General features: G+C 46.7%; 1 protein-coding gene across 1 annotated transcript in view; it reads left to right on the plus strand.

Moving 5' to 3' along the window:
- Positions 1–19,160, plus strand: part of Prkcb (protein kinase C, beta) — a 297,806-nt gene that overhangs the window by 5,609 nt on the left and 273,037 nt on the right. Inside the window, exons 2-3 of the mRNA XM_013011169.1 lie at positions 328–364; positions 686–737. Coding sequence (XP_012866623.1) covers positions 328–364; positions 686–737 — 89 coding nt within the window. The remainder of the gene's footprint in view (positions 1–327; positions 365–685; positions 738–19,160) is intronic.

The raw sequence follows: 19,160 nt of genomic DNA on the forward strand, positions 1-19,160 counted from the left end.
CGGAGCGCGGGCCGCCGGGCAGCGCCTGCTCGCCCCAGGGCTTCCCTACCTCGGTCTCCTCCGGGACTCCGGGCGCCCTCACCCGCACTGCCCGGGGAGGGGGCGGCTCGCGTGGACTGTCCCCCCCCCATGAACGCATGAGGGGTGTCCTGTCTGCCCCTGGGGACCCCCCTCCCCATACCCGGAGTTGCCCTGCGGTGGTTTTCCCCCCCCTTCTTCTCTTGCGCCTCTTTTCCCCCTCTCCGGGCCTGGGTCCTCTCTCTTCACCCTGGCGTGGCTGCGGGTCCCCCCTCTCTCCCGCACCCCGTGTCCTTTTCCCCTTCACAGGGTCTCGGGAAAGGGGGGGGACGACGACACCACCCTGGTGGGGCCCTCTCCTGGGTCTTTTCTGGATGAAGTCTTTTTCTCATGCCCAGAGGGTACTCCGTGGGGAGATCTCCCTAAAAAGATCTCCAGCCTGCTTTGCACCCCTCATTTCCACCGAAATGCCCTCCCTCCCCTCGCCATCCCTCTAAGAGTGCTCGTCTTCCGCTGGGGTGACAGGAGGTGGGGGTTACTACTCTGGTTGCCCCCCTCCCCTCGTGCCCCTGTCAAGCAGCAGACACCCCCCCCCCCGGGCATCCGCCTGTGGCTGGGAGGCCACCCCACGGGCCATCGGCGGTGGCTACACTTCTTGGGTTGACAGATCTCTTTTTTCTTTTTCAGGGGCTTCGGAAAGCAGGGATTCCAGTGTCAAGGTAGGCTCCGAGGACGCTGGTGCTTCAGGAAGAGAGGGTGAAAAAGACTTTATCAAAGTGCCCGAGTTAGGTAGAGTGAAGTAATCCTACCGGTCAGCGCCCGCAGCCACTCAGACTTTACCACCTAAGGTTTTTGTTAATGTGTGTGTGCGTGTGCGTGTGTGTGTGTGTGTGTGTGTGTGTGCGCGCGCGCGCATGCCTGGGGCGAGGGCAGGCAGCGATCCAAGAAAAGGGGTAGAGCAGGGAGACCCTAAATGTCAAGAAAGGGCATCCACCTCTCTCTCCTCCCAGCTGCAATAGAGCCTAGACAGGCTTTCTCAGCCATAACTCGACCACTCTGCTTCAGGAGTAAGGGACCTGGGGACACTTACTGGGAGGTCCCTTTTGGCCTAATTCCAGCCCTCCCCCCCCCCCAGCTGCTCACCCAAGGAGGTCTCCCTCATCTTGCACAGTGGGGCTTTGCCCGTCCCTGCTTCATGGAGGTCTCTCTGCAGGTGTCTGCCTCCTCTGCAGATGGCGCATCCCCTAGAAAAACAACGGTGGTTCCCCTGGGCCTCCCCAACCCCTCCTTTTGAAAGAAGTGGTTCCAGATGGGGCGCCTCTCAGATCCTGGGTTCAGTTAGTTGCCCTTTCTGTCTTCTGGAGAGATACAGGAAAGCCTTCCAAAGACTGATGACCTTGGAGACTGTGTGTCTGGCTGTCTGGAGGTTCTTCGCTCTAACCAAAGACGCTCAGCCTTTGAGTTACTACCAGTGACTTGGTCGACCTTAGCGAAAAGATGGGTTACAGATTGGCTCTCCAAAGCCGGCTTACACATAAATGGGTTCACTGGTAGGATGTCTGCGAGGTTTTATGAATTGGATGTTAATGTTGTAGGATGGGAAGATTGCACATATATGTGTACATAGATGAATTTTCAACTTTGGCTTGGCTGGGAAAGGGTCCTCCACTCTCATGATAGAATTTTGGTTTGGAATGGAGGCAGTGACTTTCATGGAGACGAGATACCTAGTCACTATTTAGTCTCTCGGTCCATCCTGTTCTACCCCTCACTTTGTCGGTTGGGTGCTGTCCCTTAGTTAGTTTTTTTTTTTTTTTGTTCAAGGCTGGTGCTCAACCACTTGAGCCACACCTCCGCTTCTGCCTTTTTTTTGCTGGTTTATTGGAGTGAATAGTCTCATGGACTTTTCTGCCTGGGCTGGCTTTGAACTGTAATCCTCAGATCTCAGCCTCCTGAGTAGCTAGGATTACAGGCATGAGTTATCAGCACCTGGCTCAAATTTGTGTGTACATGTATGTGTGTGTGTGTGCATGTGTGTGTTTTCCCTTTCCTCACTTTGAAGCCAGGTGTAGTTGAGTTTGGTGAGAAATGGCATTTTCCTGGGTATGTCTTGGGGTCAAATTGGTGGGGGACTGGGTTTAAGTCAGGAGAAGAATGCATTTGCCAGCTGAAGAGCTTGAAGAGACAGAACCCTGGCTGATGGCATCATTGAATGGAGGAGCCCCTGGGAGTTACGGTGTGCTGTCCTCTCTGTGGCCCGCTGCCCTGTGGGGTCTGGGGCAAGTTCAGCTGGCTGCCTTCTAGACCTTTGAAACCTCTCTCACCAAGACCTGGAGACTTAATTTCATGCACCACACCAGAGGGCTCCCCCAGTCCCTGTGATCCAAACAGTTTGTATCATTTTCTAGGACTTTCCCTTAAAGTTCTAATGACATCTCGGGGCCAGAATGTGTAATTTCTTCTTCGAGGCTTGCTTTTTTAACTTCCACAAGTCCATTTTTGACTTTGTCTCCTGCTGAGGTCAGAGATATTTAGACCTTCCCCCCCCTTCTTCTGTGCTGTACCACCTGCTGTACTGTCACTGATGGCTGGAATAGTCACTTGTGAGTGTGCGTGGGCAAATCTGAAGCAAAAGATTGTTTTATTTAAAGCCTAGAAATAATGGTGTCATGAGACAAAGAATATCAGAATTAAAGTTTTATAATGAAGTATGACTGCTTTAGAAATAGTGTGTGTGTGTGTATGTGTGTGTGTGTGTGTGTGTGTGTGTGTGTATGTGTGTGTGTAATGTGGCTTGAACTCAGGATCTTGTGCTCTCCCTTAGCTTTTTTGCCCAAGTTTGGAGTTCTACCACTTGAGCCACAGGTCCACTTCTGGCTTTTTGGTGGTTAATTGGAGATAAGAATCTCATGGACTTTCCTGCCCACACTGGCTTCAGACAATGATCCTCAGGTCTCAGCCTCCTGATAGCTAGGATTACAGGTGTGAGCCACCACTGCTCAGTCGGGATTAGCATTTTAATGAGAAACACGAAGGCTTTATTCTGGTACTGAAGTCAACCATCCAGAACCCTGTTCCTTTCAGCTTCCTGTCTTACCACCCCTAGTGAGTTAGCTTATGGTTCAGGAAGACACTGGCCTTTGCAATCACCATATCCTTGTCAGCCAGCAGTAAGCAGGAAGGGATAAGGAAAGACAAAGCATGTAGGCTCACGGTCAGTTTTTCTATTAGCTTTCATGTTTTCTCAGCTATAACTTAACCACAGAGCTGGCGCCTTGCTTCAAGGAATCATGGGCAAGGCAGGTCTTATTCAGGTAGCCGTGTTCCCAGCCCAGAGCTCAGGGAAGGCAGCAGAGCAAGGAATTACAGGAGCTGCGTGGGGATAATTACAGGACCAAGGAGCCACCGAGAGCTGCCTCATTATGCTCTTAGGGAAGCTGGGAATGTTGGCGTGCATTGGGAGAAAGAAGTCCATACACCATGTGAAATGATGGATTGTCATGTGCTCCTTGGAGCGTAAAACTAGGGTGTTTTGCCAGGTGCTGGTGGCTCAAGCCTGAAGTCCTAGCTACTCAGGAGGCTGAGATCTGAGGATCATGGTTCAAAGCCAGCTCAGGCAGGAAAACCTATGAGACTCTTGTCTAGTTAACCACCAGAAAACTAGAAGTGGAGCTGTGGCTCAAAGTGGTAGAGTACTACTCTTGAATTAAAAAAAACTCAGGGACAGCACCCAGGCTCTGAGTTCAAGCTCCCTGACTCTCCCCCTCCCCCCCTGCCCTGCAACACACACAAAAGAATAGATTGTTTTGTACTGCTAGAGTACAGAACTCTTGGTTGATTGACACATAATTTCTTCCTTCTTGCTTTCACTGTATGTTTAACCCCCAAACGACTCTCTGCTAGGTTAGTGGCTCACTCCTGCAATCCTTGCTACTCAGGACACTGAGATCTGAGGATCGTGGTTCAGAGCCAGCCCGGGGAAGGAAAGTCTGTGTGACTTTTTATCTCCAATTAGCCAGCAAAAAAGCTGAAATTGGAACTGTGGCTCATGTGGTAGAACACTAGCTTTGAGTGTAAAAACACAAGGACAGTGTCCAGGCCCTGAGTTCAAGTCCCAGGACCAACACACACAAAGTTATTATCAAGTAGTTACACAAAGGGATTCCATTGAAACATGTCAGTTTGTAAATGAATTGTATCTTGATTCATGTCACCCCTTTCATTACCTTCTCCCCATTCCTCCCAATCCTTCCCCTCCCCTCAAGTTCCCTGATTCCATTTTCACATGTGTACCTTGTGTACCATGACTATTTTTGCCCCCTCTCTTCATGTTTCTAGGCCTCCTCTCTTTAACCTTCAACTGTTAACCTGTAACTTTGTTCTTCATAGAGGTTACACCATTGGAATCCTCCCCCTTGGATACCATTCCTGGTCAGTTTGTGTGTATCAGCATATAGCCCTGTATATAGTTTCATGTATGGTATTTAGCTTATTTAGATCTAACTTCTACCTGTGAGAGAAACTAGGCATCCTTTGTCTCTCGGAGCCTGACTTACTTCATGTATTTTGGAAAACTTGAAATGGGGAAACAACAAAATACAGAGATGCAGAATTTGTAGTGTAGGGTTGGAGTCAGACACAAGGGAACCCGAATCTCTGACCTGCCATCTACTCGTGGAATGAGCTTGGCACATTCTGCCTCCCTCCTCATCTGTAAAATGGGGGCGACAGTGTCTATGTTTTGGGGCTATGGCCCGCAGTAGTTCTATAGTGTAAGAGTAACATCACAACACGTATCAATGGTTCAAAGTGAGATGATCATTCTTACTTGATGAGTTGTAGGAAAATGTGTTGAAATGGGACAGTGAATTCTGAAACTCTCTAAATGAGTCTGCCTGTTTCTTGTGCTCAGATGGGGTTTCTACTTAGGTAGATTTCTCCATAGACTTTGAATAATGGCTCAATGTCTGCACCAAGAAAGCCAGGCGTGGCTAGCTTCATTTTTCCTTGTGAGAAAGATCTGAACTTGCTATGGACTCTCCAGAAAACCCCCACGGACACTCATTTTCTGACTATCAAGAGCTAGAATCGATGATTCTAATGAGTAATTCAGCTCTTCACTTTGCTGTGTTGATTAAAAAACACTTTTTTTAACCTGTTAATTGAAATGATTCAACCTTTCTTAAAGCATTGCATGAACCCAACCATTGTTTTCATCAATACCAGCCCTAGAGGACATGTTTATTTGGAAGTGTAGTTAACACATATAATTAGAAAAATGTACTTTTTGCTAGGTGCTAGTGGCTCATGCCTGTAATCATAGTTACTCAGGAGGCTGAGATCTGAGGATCTGTGGTTTGAAGCCAGACTGGGCAGGGAAGTCTATGAGACTGTTATGTCCAATTAAGTACAGAAAAGCCAGAAATGGAGCTGTGGTTCAAGTGGTAAAGTAATAGCCTTGAGTGAAAAAGCCAAAGAACAGTACCCAGGTCCTGAGTTCAGGACCAACACACACACACACACACACACACACACACACACACACACACACACACACACTTAAATGTACTTAAAAATATAAAAAAAAACAGCAAATGAATCAGGGCTGATGATGTAGCTTACTAGTAGAAGGTTTACTTAGTATGTGCAAGACCCTTGGTTCTATCCCCAGCATTGTAAAACAACAACAACAACAAAACAAAACAAACCCCTCCCCTCAAAAAAACAGAGAAAGGAAAGGAAGGAATGAGTCAAAGATGAGTTTTATTTTGAGTGTAGTTTTCCCTATGAACTTATAACACTGTGAAGTTTAAGTTGAGTTTTCTTAGCAAAATCATAAAAAGAGCCAGGCGCTGGTGGCTCATGCCTGTAATCCTAGCTACTTAGGAGGCTGAGATCTGAGAATCCTAGTTCAAAGCCAGCCCAATCAGAAAAGTCTGTGAGACTCTTATCTCTAATTAGCTAGCAAAAAACCAAAACCAAAACCAGAAGCTGAGCTGTGTGGTTCAAGTGATAGAGCACTAACCTTGAGTTAAAAAAAAAAAAAGCTCAGAGACAGTGCCTAGGCCCTGAGTTCAAGCCCCAAGACCCGAAAAGAACAAATCACAAAAACAGCCATTTCAAGAAAAATCACCAGTCAGGCTATTAACTAGCTGATACTGTTTTTTTTGTTGCCTTAACCTGGGTGCAGGTGGCTCACACCTGTAATCCTGACTATTCAAGCTGAGATTTAAGGATCTTGGTTTGAAGCCAGCTCGGGGAGACAAATCTGAGAGCAGGTATCTTCAATTAACCAGCACAAATCTGGAAGTGGAAGTGTGGCTCAAATGGTAGATCACCAGCCTTGAGCAGAAAAAAACTAAGCAACAGTATGAGGCCTTGAGTTTAAGCTCTAGTACTGGAAGGGGTGGGGGAAGAGGGGGAGAGAGACAGAGACAGGGAGAGAGAGAGACAGAGAGCAGAAACTACAATTTCTTGCTTTTCTGGAAGCAGATCCCACAACCCTATATACCAAACTCCACTCACCCTTTGGCAGATTCTAGCTGTGTCCTGGGGTTTCAATGTGTGTAAAAGGCAGAGAAGCTTCATCAGGTTGTATTTGACTCTTACCTTTTTCTTTCTTTTCTTTTTTCCTACCTGAAGTGGGATTTCAGGCTCAATGTCCCAGTTGCAATAAGGATCTTTGAGTGGGTCTACGGCAGGTTTTAAAAGGAGGGATGATTTGTTGGAGAGGAAAGAGCAAATTCATTTTGAGCTGTAGAGCCCTCAAGGGAAGCCCAAAGCTTTGTCACTGAGCAACAGAATGCCTTTCTAAGTAAATATGGAAAATGTGACCTTTGGAAATGTAGGGGATATGATAGACAGATTCTTAGAAACAAATTTAAAAATATATATCATTTCCAATACTAGTGATATTTCAGGTATTTAGTGCAACTGGATACAGAATGTTTATAGTATATCTAGGTCAATCAAGAAAAAAAACATAGAAAGTAACTGGTCAGAAGGTAAGCTGAGGATTTGAAAATAATCTGTACACATACTTGCTAGTGAATTCTCCCTCTCCCTCTCTGTCTCTGCATACACACATCTGTGCATACACATGCAAATAGTGTGCGTGCGCGCGCGCGCGCGCGCATGTGTGTGTGTGTGTGAGTTCTGGGGCTTGAACTCAGGGCTTGGGAGCTGTCCTTTAGCTTATTTTGCTCAAGGCTGGCACTCTACCATTTGAGCCCTACCTCCAGTTCTGGCTTTTTAGTGGTTAATTGGGGATAACTCTCAAGGCTTTTCCTGCCTGGGCTGGCTTCCATAAGTGATCCTGAAATCTCAGACTCCTGAATGCCTGGGATTATAGGCATGAGCCACTAGTGCCCTGCAGGGTGTCATAATTTTGAGAATGTGGCTCTTATTTTGATGCTTTTTGGCTATGGATAATCCAATTATAAAGTATAATTTAAAGCCCATGGTCTGGTCTTTTGGTTCTGAAATTGAGTTGGTTTTGGAATGGACAGAAGGCTTAACTGCATACATCGCCATCCTGGGATGAAATCTTTAGAAGTTTACATCTTTATCATTTTGGGCATTTGAAATAACAGGAATTTGTGTCTTCATTCATTCAATTTCCGCCTGGAAACTGATATTCCATAGATAGAATCTTGGCCTTTTTATAGAAAATAACATCTACAGTGTTTACACATACCATTTGGAGGTGTGCTGACTGCTTGAAAATCTGCTAGGAAGTTTGCTTTTTTACCACATCCATTCATTTTTCCATCTGTCCACCCACCCACCCATCCACTCATCCATCCATCCATTTTATATGTACCCATTTTTCTAGCCATTCCTTCATCTATTCATGTATCTATCTATCTACTCATCCATTCATTTATCCATCTATTCATCCAGGTATCATCTACCCATTTTATTTGCAACATTCATGCCTCTATCATCTTTCTATTTTTCTATTCATCCATCCATCCACTTATTCTTCTGCCCATTCATTCATTTATCCATCAGTTCATTTATTTATTTATTATTATTATTTTTGGTTGGTTGTGGGGCTTGAACTCTGGGCCTCGGCCCTGTCCCTGAGCTTTTCAGCTCAAGGCGAGTGCTCTACTGCTTGAGCCACTGCTCCACTTCTGGTTTTCTAGTGGTTTATTGGAGATAAGGGTCTCATGGACTTTCCTGCCCGGGCTGCCTCAGATCTCAGCCCCCTGAGTAGCTGGGATTATAGGCGTGAGCCATTGGCACCCTGCCAGTTCATTCATATATTTATCCATTTGTCCATCCATCTACTCACCCATCCATTCATGTATTATATAAAAAATTCATTTTTCCATACATCCATCATCTTTCCATTTTTCCATTCTTCTATGTATTCACCTGTCCATCTATTCACCCATCTGTACATCTATTCACCTATCCATCCATCCATCCATCCACCCACCCACCCACTCACCAATCCATTCATCCATTTACCCACCTACCTATCCTTCTAGAAAGTACTCACTGGTTAAGTTCTATTTTAGATGACAGGAACAGAATGGGAATGGTATTCAGAAGGTCCCTACAGTTCACAGAGCTTATAGCATAGTGAAGGAAGACAGACTTTCTTCACATCATTGCTTCAAGATTTAATTTTGTTTCCTATGAACTGTTTTGAAAGAATTGACCAGATTGACAAAGATATCAAATAGGAACCCAAATGTATGTCCTGGTTGCAGATCATTAAGAAATTCTTTGGGTATTTATTAAAAAAAAATCGTCCAAAATTTCAGTGTTTTATTCTTTGATGTAGCTGGAGGAAGTCCGAGTTGTCAAGGGTCTAGAAGTAGGATCTGTAGAATACACTTGTTCATACCTTGGACCAACCTGGCCAAGAGGCTCCTCGGTGATGTTATGGGAAGGAGTCCTGAGTCTCCCCTTGTGCCAGGATCTTGGGGAGGGGGGCGGCACTTACCTTCTGCCTTAAGATGACTTCCCTGTCCAGAGTGACAGACAGAGAGCCTCCTGTCTGAGCTAATAACTCAGGTAATGAGCCGACTTCCTGGTGGTTCAGGGGTTGCAGTTGGAGGTGACTCTTCTCAGGCAGGAAAATTAGGCAGTCTATTTCAGAAGTGGATGTGCCAGTCTGAGATGGAAAATGAATAAGTAGAAAAAGCCGAGCATCCTGGAGAGAGGCATTTGTGATGAGCGAAAGCCAGTTTTCGGGGGAGGGGGTAGTGGGGGCGTGCACAGGATCCTTGTAGCCCAGATACTTCCTCACCCTGGCTTCCTCTCTGATATGCAAATTCATTTTACTTTGTGTGTGTGTTGGGCGGGGCAGTTGGTCCTGGGGCTTGAACTCAGGGCCTGGGTGCTGTCCCTGAGCTTTTTCTGTTCAAAGCTGGCATCCTGCCACTTGAGCCACAGCTCCACTTCCAACTTGTTGGTGGTTCCTTGGAGATAAGAGTCTCATGGACTATATTGCCTGTGCTGGCTTTGAATCTCAGATCCTCAGATCTCAGTCTCTTGAACAGCTAGGATGACAGGTGTGAGCCAATGGTGCCAGGCTTATTTTGCTTTTTTATGCCATTCCCTTGGCTTAGTGTCTTGACAGCAGAAAGATATTTGAGATTCTTAGGCCAAGTTGAATTTATCTGTCATTTATTTATTTTCCACTTTATTGAATGTGGAGCCTGGTTCTATTCAACCTCTTGATTTTGTGCTCGCTGTTCCTTTGTGTGAATAGAGAAGGACAGTTTTCATGTCCCCCTTCCCCCGGCCCCCCCCCCCCCCAGCAAGGGCAGAGACAGGCAGAAGCAGGGTGTGTGTGTGTGTGTGTGTGTGTGTGTGTGTGTGTGTTGGGGCTTAAACTTAGGACCCAGGTGTCCTCCCTAAGCTTATTTTTTTTTTTTCTGCATGAAGCTGGCACTCTACCACTTGAGCCATAGCTCTACTTCCAGCTTTTTGGAGATTAAGAGTCTCACAGACTTCCCTGCCTGGGCTGGCTTCAAGCCACAGTCCTCAGATCTCAGCCTCCTGAGGAGCTAGAATGATAGGCGTGAGCCACCAGTGCCAGCCTTCTCCTGCTCTTTGGAACGAAGAACAGCTGTGGCCCTGTGGGTCGGATACAGAATGAAAAAGCTCCCTTACCGATGTAGGGAACACTATCGATGACATCTTTATCCCTCTGGGAGGGGTGGAGGTTTCACAGAGGAAGTGACACTTGGGAACAGGCTTACGGTAGGAGGAAGATTGCCCAGAATGACGAGGATGGGGCGCAGAGGGCAGCACACACCCATGGATACTCAGAGACAGAACAGGGCCCCCACAGGGAGCAGGAGGCATGTGTGGGAGGGAGGAGCAGGTAGCAGATGAATGCTACTTCGTCATCAAGTCTGGATCTAATGGAGGCATCCTAGAGGCTGGGAAGTAAGTCATCATTGATGTTGCTATAAAACAGGATGGTGAAGAGCCTAGCGTGTGAGAAGGGAGAGCATGAGATACATTTTGGGAGGAAAAAAAATAAAAATCACTGGGGCTCAGCTCCTGTAATTCCAGGTTTTGGGGGAGGTGGGCAGTCCACAGGTCAGCCTAGGAGAAGCCGAAACAGTGGGGACAGCCACCTCCCCAGCATCGAGGGACCGTTGCTATTTTTTACCTCTTAAAAAAGACATTTGGGATTTCCTGTCAGTCATCTTGTTGATGGTGCTATTTCGGGGGGTGGTTAGTGGGTTATTTTTATGGTTCTAACAATAGGGATATCGCTCTTTACTGCAGCCTTAGGCACAGGGACCACAGAAATGATTTTTTTTTCCTTTGAAAAGAATCCTCCCACTCCTTTTCTCTCCCGGATGCTGTCTTTGCTCCAACAGCACACACTTCCTGGGCACAGGACACACCAGTACCATGAGTCTCTATGGTGCATGGAAGATGGAAAGGCTTGAGTTCGAGACTTCACTTTGCTCTATGGACCTCCAGTATATGACTTACCTTCTTGGAGTTTTTGTTCAGTATCTTGTTAATACAGGGCTTCTATCTGGTGTTTCCTTAGATCTTGATATACATTATGTAATTTGTAAATGGCAGATAATTCTGTTTTTGCCATTTTTTTTTTTTTTGGCTCAAGGCCAGTGCTCTATCACGTGAGCCACACGTCTGCTGCTGCCTTTTTTTTTTTTTTTTTTTTTTTTGCTGGTTAAAATTGGAGCTAAGTGGGGCTGGGAAGATGGCTCAGTGGTAGAGAGCTTGCCTTGCATGCCTGAGGCCCTGGGTTCGATTCCTTAGCACCACATAAGCAAAAAAGGAAAAAAAAGCTGGAGGTGGCGCTGTGGCTCAAGTGGTAGAGCGCTAGCCTTGAGCTGAAATGCTGAGGGACAGCGCCCAGGCCCAGAGTTCAGGCCCCACTACCAGACCCAAAAAAAAAATTGGAGCTAAGTCTCATGGATTTGTCTGTCTGGGTTGGCTTTGAACCATGATCCTCCTATCTCAGCCTCCTGACTAGCTAGGATTACAGATGTGAGCCACCATGCCCAACTCTCTTGTCTCCCCCCCCCCTTTTTTTTTTAAAGTTCGTCTCTCATTAAGGAGGCAAGAGAATGCTCTAGAACCAAGGGGATTAGGCAGCCGTGTGCAAGCTTTCTACATGGTGGTCCAGAGCATTGGAGGCAGTTTGTGATGGAATTGGAAGAGATACTTAGCTGGCGGTGTGAGCAGAGGCGACTAGAAGAGTTGTCAAGAGTCTAGAAACTCTCTCCTGCCTGGGGACACTGGATACTTTGTGGGCAGAGAGTTGAATTGAAATCTGTGATGGAGCCATTGGCTCACCTCTTTTTTGCAAATGGCCTTGATAGCATGTGCACTTTAAATAGCTCTCTGACCGTTTCACCTTTTCAATTTCGGTTCCTTTACCCCTTTAACTCAGAGGCCTGGCTTGTGTTCTCTTGGGCTGAAGGAGCTGTGGGAACAGCATGACAAAGGTAGGACTCTCTGCAGGACTCGGATGGTGGCCTCGAGGGTGGCGATTTCTGTGGATAAAGCTGTGTCTCAGGACTCCTCTCCTCTGCGGTGCTGGAGGCCACGGTGTGAATGAGACTGTTCACAGTTATCTAGATTTTTCTTCTTCTTTTGTGTGTTGTGTGGCTAAATTTTAAAAATAGTTATCTTGCTGGGCTCATACCTTTAATCCTAGCTACTCAGGAGGCTGAGATCAGAAGATTTCAGTTCAAAGCCATCCTGGGCAGAAAAGTCCGTGAGACTCTTTATCTCTCATGAACCAGCAAAAACAAAACCAAAACCAAAACGAAAACCTGGAAGTGGAGGTGTGGCTCAAGGGTTAGAGCACCAGCCTTGAGCAGAAAAAGCAATCAGGCCCACGAATTGAAGCCTCAAAACTCTTTCTCTCTCTCTCCATACACAGAGAAAGATAATAAAAATATAAAAATAGTTAATTGTGTGGTAAATTTTGTGGCTGGGGTTTGTTAAAGCTTTCTGGACTGAATGGGATTGAGGAAAGCAGGATTAGGGTAGAGGGGAGAGTCTTCTTTTCATTTTCATTGGGCAGCCACAGTTTGGAGGCTGGATTCAATACAGAATTCTTCACCTGGCTTGCACGTCTTTGTCTCATCTGTGTCTCCTTGAAGCTCCATCCTGAAGCCTGTCTCTCTGATTGTTCCTTCAAGCTGAAGGATCCACTTGGTCCTCCTCAGTCTCCACATATTCATGGCATGCCAGGGCTTTTGCACATGTCTCTTGAACTCAAACTGCTCTTCCTTCTTCTTTGTCCTTGCTCACCTCCTGCTCAGCCATGAGAGTTTAGCTCAGGTGTCTCTCCTTCAGAGAAGCATGCCTTGACCTCCTCAATCAGGGGCTGCCTTGTACAATGTCATAACTCCTTCCTTCCTTCCTTCCTTCCTTCCTTCCTTCCTTCCTTCCTTCCTTCCTTCGTCCCTCCCTCCCTCTCATTCTTTCTCTCCTTCTTTCTCTTTCTTCCCTCCCTCTTTCTGTTCTTCTCTTTTTCTTCCCTCCTTCACTTTCCTTTTTGTCTCTTTCTTCCCTCCTTCACTCTTTCCCTTTCTTTCTCTTTCTTCTTCCCTCCTCTCTTTCTTCTTCCCTCTCTCCCTCCCTCTTCCTCTTTCTTCACACTCTCCCTCATTCTCTTTCTTTCTTTCTTTCTTTCTTTCTTTCTTTCTTTCTTTCTTTCTTTCTTTCTTTCTTTCTTTCTTTCTTTCTTTCTTCCCTCTTCCCTCCTCTTTCTTTCTCTAGCTTTCTCTCTCTCTTTGTTTTTTTTTTAAACTGTATTTTTTTTTGTCTTTTCTTTTTTTGGTACTGGGGATCGAACCCAGGATGTTGCACTTGCTAGGCAAGTGCTTTGCCACTGAGCTACATCCCAGCCCCCTTGTCTCTCTCTTTCTTCCTTTCTTTTCCCCGTTTCTTTCTTTCTTTCTTTCTTTCTTTCTTTCTTTCTTTCTTTCTTTCTTTCTTTCTTTCTTTCTTTCTTTCTTTCTTTCTCCTTGCTTCCTTGCTTCCTTGCTTCCTTGCTTCCTTCCTTCCTTCCTTCCTTTCTTTCTTTCCTTCCTTCTTTCTTTCTTTCTTTTTCTGGTAATAGAGCTTAAACAACTCAGAGCGTCTCATTCTTGCTGGCGCTTCTGCCCCTGGAGTCACAGCTCCAGTCCCTCCCAAAGCCTTTCCTCATGCTATTTGTTTGGGTTTACTCATCATAGTGTCCAGTGGAAGCTTTGCCTCATTTCCAGGTACCCTGCTCTGTGCTTGGCCCCCACGTGTATTGGATAGATACTTGTTAAAGGAGTTCTCAGCAGGGGGGTGTGCACACAGCTCATTCGCTTTAGGCAGAAGTATTTAGTGTAATGAATCTCCACAGCCTGAACACACGTGCATAACAAAGCATCCAGGCAAGGAAAGAAAACATGGCCAGACCCTGCAGCATCTGGGTCTTTACCAATCCTCCCAAAGTGATCATTATCCTGACCATTCTCACCTGTGGTGGCTGTCACTCAACTTCAGGTCCCATGATTCCCTTCCTTGAGTCTCCATGAGTTCATTCAACCATAGACACTTTTCTGTTTAGGTATACTACACATTAATAGCAAATATGTAAAGGGCACAGAGATTGATCAACCTATCATCAATCTATCCTCAAATCTCTCTCTCCTCTCTCTCTCTCCTATCTGTCTGTCTATCTATCTATCTAGTTTTTGATTGGGCATGGGTCTTGAACCCAGGGCCTAGATGCTGTCCCTCAGCTCTTTCGTTCAAGGTTAGCACTCTTCCACAAGTGTTGGGCCACAACACCACTTGCAGTTTTCTGGTGGTTAATTGAAGATGAGTCTCATGGACTTTCCTGCCAGGGCTGTTTTGAACCACTATCCTCAGATCTCAGCCTCCTGAGTAGCTAGGATTACAGGTGTGAGCCACCAGCTCCGTCATCCTCAAGATGTCTTTTTATTTTTGTACTGATACTGGCGCTTGAATTCAAAGCCTCACACTCTTGCTTGACTTTTTTACTCAAGGCTTTAACACGTTAACAAAAACTTTACTTCCAGCTTTTGGTGGTTAATTGGAGAGGAAAGTCTCAGGAACTTTTCTGTCCAGGCTCGCTTCAAACCATGACACTCAGATCTTAGCCTCCTGAGTAGCTAGGATTACAGGCATGAGCTGCCAATGTCCAGCTATTTATTTATTTGGCATGAAGTCTTATATAGCCTAGAATGGCCTGGAACTCTTGAACTTCTTCCTCTTCCTCAGAAGGAGCTGGGATTATAGGTATGTGCTCTTGTACTTGGCCAAAAAAAAAAAAAGGCTGAAATTAGACCTGAGAAATATGAGCTGGCTTTGCAGTTCTGCGGACAGAAGTGAAATCTGTATGGGAGAGAGGTATTGTCTAGTGTTGACCATTGAAACATGGTGTGATTATCTTGGGGGTGGGCGGGGGTGTCATCTGCTTCCTGATTTGGTGTTGTCCCTTGGCTGCAATCGGTACCAGGGAGCCACAGGACATTTTTGATCATTTAGCTCTGTTAATACCAAGAAAACTTGAGCTCCCCAACTATTTTTAGGACTCAAATTTCTAAAATTCTGTATTACTTAAGGTATTAGTGAGAATCTCCGAAGGCTGTGGGAATAGATAAGCCTGCTATTTCTGCGGCTGACAGAGGGTTTATGGTGCATTTGCATCACAGGCCAACACACAGCGGGCCCTTGCTTAGGCAGTGTCCCCAGCTTGGCCATGCAGGGCCCCAGGGTCTTCTCATCAGGCTACTGGATGGATGGGGTCGACGGGCCATGAGAAAGCACTCATTTCACAACTGCTGTGGCCTAGAAGGGATGTCTGTCATTTCAGTTCACATTCTGTTAGTCAGAACTCAGGCACTGGGGGGGGGGGCGGGGGGCATGCCAGCCACAGGAGGAGTTGGAGCGCGCTGGGCAGTGTCCAAGGCTAAGGAGAAAGGGCCTTGGTGAACACAGCAGACATTGCCCGAGTCTTTAAAGCTATGGTTGCTTTCCCTTTACCTTTTTTGACATGCTGTATTCCATGTTATTTCTCACTTGTGCAAGGAATGAAGAGGTGAAACTCTAGATCTCTTTCTCTTATTCAACTGAACATTTGACAGAGAAGTTGTGTGTGTGTGTGTGTGTTACAAAGAAGGAAATCAAATCAAGTGGCACTCTTCTTGTGTTCAGCTGTTAGAACAATCTGGCTCTTGTCAGGATTTCTAGCTTTTCAGCAAACCAGAATTCCTACTCCTTCTGGGTACTGTGAGTACCCCTAAATGCTTTGATCTAGGTCAGGGGCACATAGACTCCCCTGTTTTCTTTCTTTTTGTTCATTTTGTATGTTTCACATGGAAGAATTTTTCCAGATATTAAGCCCACATGCCCAACAAATCATCGTTCAATTGTTGTATCCTAGATAACCGCCAAGCTTATTGGCTTTAAATAAGAATGATTTTTTTTCTTTGATACTATTTGCTGTGGATCAGTAACTTGGGCTGAGCTCATCTGGGGTGGCCTGTGTTCCTGGCTGGGCTTCCTCTTAGCCTGGCATCTCAGCTGGGCTGCCAGGGACCCGTGGGACGTTCCTCCATGCGGTCTCTCTTCTTCTTGCAGCTCAGCCCAAGCTTGGCCACGTGGTTTTGGGTGCATTCCAGGTGGAGGAGCAGATGCGGTGCCACTTCCTTAGGTCTAGGCTCAGAAATGGCAGTGTTGCTTTTGCTATTAGTGGAAGTAAAGCACAGGCTTACCCCAGAAATAAAAGAGGAAGTGGAAGAGGGAGACCTCTCTCTCTCTCTCTCAGTTGCTGTCTTCCTTTCTCTCTCAGTGCTACTAGAATTGGAACTCAGAACCTCTTGCTTGCTAAGCAGGTACCCTACCATGTGAGCTCCACCTCCAGCCACCACCTTTTCTTTGGCTTTAAATATTTTTCAGGTAGAGTCTGGAGGTTTGTTATGGTTGGTTGTGGGGCTTGAACTCATGGCCTGGACACGTCCTTGAGATTTTTTTTGCTCAAGGCTAGTGCTCTACCACTTTGAGCCACAGCTCCACTTCTGGTTTTCTGGTGGCTCATTAGAGATAAGAGTCTCATGGACTTTCCTGCCCAGCATGGCTTTGAACCATGATCCCCAGATGTCAGCCTCCTGAGTAGCTAGGATGACAGGCGTGAGCCATGGGCGCTGGGATAGATTTCTCCTCTTGATGGGAGAAGCTGCCCAGAACCCATGAAAGTTTGGGAAGCACCCTCACCAGCATCACTGTGGCCCCGTGGGATTGCTTAGTCCTCTAAAACATGGCTTCTGTTTCCGCAGGCATCTTTATATGACTTGAGTACATGGGAGGCCCCGAGTTAGTGCGTATATCTCATACTTGGTGACAGGTGTGCCTCCCTTTCAGGGAAGTGCTTGGGGGTAATGAGATGCTATGAGTAAAGGGTGCGGCCCATCACTTACTGCACATGCGCCATTGAGCGTTACCACCAAAGACTGCCCTTACTACCCCCTGGCTCAGAATGAAGAGCTTGAGAGACACGCTGAGTGCCAGTGGCTCACATCTATCATCCTAGCTACTCAGGAAACTGAGATCTGAGGATCAAGGTTCAAAGCCAGCCTGGTCAGGAAAGTCTGTGAAACTCTTATCTTCAATGAAAAGAAAAAGCTCAGGGACAGTGCCCAGGCCCCGAGTTCAAGCCCCAGCACCTGCACACACACACACACACACACACACACACACACACACACACACACAGCTTGAGAGTTGGAGAAAAGAACCTTTTGAGGAGGGAGAGATCTGAAGGGAGATAGACATGGGAGGGATGGTGACCGCCCTGTGGACAGTCACCACAGAGCTGCAATGGTGTGTGTGTGTGTTTGAGGTCTTGTGACAGATGACCGGTCAGCAGCTTGGCCTCAGCCCTCAGCTCCTCCCCCCATCATGGGGCAAGGTGGGGGAATGTCTTGGCCAATTTTCTCACCCTGTTAATCACTACTTTCCCCATCTGTGAAATGAAGATAATGGCACAGAATCTAAGGATTCAACGAGGCGGGAGCATGTGAACAACAGGTGAACAATCATTCAACACCTGTGTTCCTAAAATCCATTGCTCTCATTTACTTCTCTTGGGACTCTGCCTAATACCATTATGGCTGCCTTGTGTTAAGAGATGAAGATCGGTGTGCACATGGCTAATTGGGTGAACAGCTCAGGCACTGAGGCCAGCAGGGAGATGGAGAAGCTGGGCCTTGGTGTAACCCCATCCCCAGAGGTCAAAGTAGCTCCTGTGGCTGGAGCTGGACCATCTCTGTCTTCAGAGCTGGGACCCTGGGGATCTGCAGGATGGAGACATTGACCATGAGTTGCTCTTGGCGTGACCTTGGACAGGTGGAGGTGTCCTTGGAAGACTCAGCTGTGAGTCCCTGGACTTCTTGAGTCTCAGCAGCAGGGGGAGGGAGGACATTGGCTCTGGAGGCCAATGCAGGCTGCATGATGGCATCTACCTCACGCTTCCAGGTCTGTCTTAGAGGTTCAAGTTCAAGTTCTGCTTCCCTGACTAGCAAGTAAGCCTGCAGAGCTTCCCTCCTGGTCCCGTTGAGAGTTGATTTAGTTATCATCCAGATTCCTAGAGTGCATCAGCTCAGACCTGCAGTTGGACTTACAGGGTCCTGTGTCCCTCTGGGCCTGGGGACACAGGATGGTTTATGCCATTCAGCTATCAGAGAGAGGGGAGCTGGGACTCACATCCAAGCAAGAGGAACACATCCATTGTCTTAGCCTCTTCTGAGTTACAGGAGACTCCATGCCTGGACTCCGTGACTCCCTCAGTCTGGGGTTACCATCTCAGAGTTCAACTTGGAGGCTATTTGAATCCTTTATGCACTTTATTTTTTCTGTGACAGTCCTAGGGCTTGAGTTCAGGACCTGGGCACTGTCCCTGAGCTCTTTTGCAAAAGCTGGCACTCTACCACTTGAGCTATAGCTCCATTTCTGGCTTTTTTTTCTTTTTTTGGTAACTAATTGTAGATAAGAGTTTCACAGATTTTCTTTCCCAGGCTGGCTTCGAACTGCGATTCTCAGAACTCAGCCTCTGGAGTAGCTAGGATGGCGGGTATGTGCCATGAAGCCCAGCTCTCTATGCATGAAATCACTAGGGGGTCTATGCATGCCATGAAATCACTAGAGGGTCAGGATATCAATTTTGTGGAACACAGAAACAATGAGAATGCAGCATTTACTTTAGGAAGGGCAAAGTTGTCATCTGAATCCACGGGAAGCAATGAGTGAACTGAGCTACGATATAACTGGATTTTTTTTTTCTTCTTCTTCTGGTGGCCATGGGGCTTGAACTCAGGACCTGGGCAATGTCTTTGAGTTGTTGTTGTTGTTGTTGTTGTTTTTTGCTCAAGGCTAGTTTTCTACAAGTTTGAGCCACAGTGCTACTTCTGTTGTTTTCATGGTGAATTGGGGATAAGAGTCTCATGGACTTTCTTATCCAGGCTGGCTTTGAACCATGATTCTCAGATCTCAGCTTCCTGAGTAGCTAGGATTACAGCTAGCTGCCCAGCTAGCTTACTGTGGGGATAGTGGGCTTGGTTTGAAAGTCATTGTGCAGGAAGTAGAGAAGATGCCCTAGAGGCTTCCTTCCCCCCCCCCCC

The sequence above is a fragment of the Dipodomys ordii genome, unplaced genomic scaffold (genome assembly GCF_000151885.1).
Source record: "Dipodomys ordii isolate 6190 unplaced genomic scaffold, Dord_2.0 Scaffold14, whole genome shotgun sequence".
NCBI lineage: Eukaryota > Metazoa > Chordata > Mammalia > Rodentia > Heteromyidae > Dipodomys > Dipodomys ordii.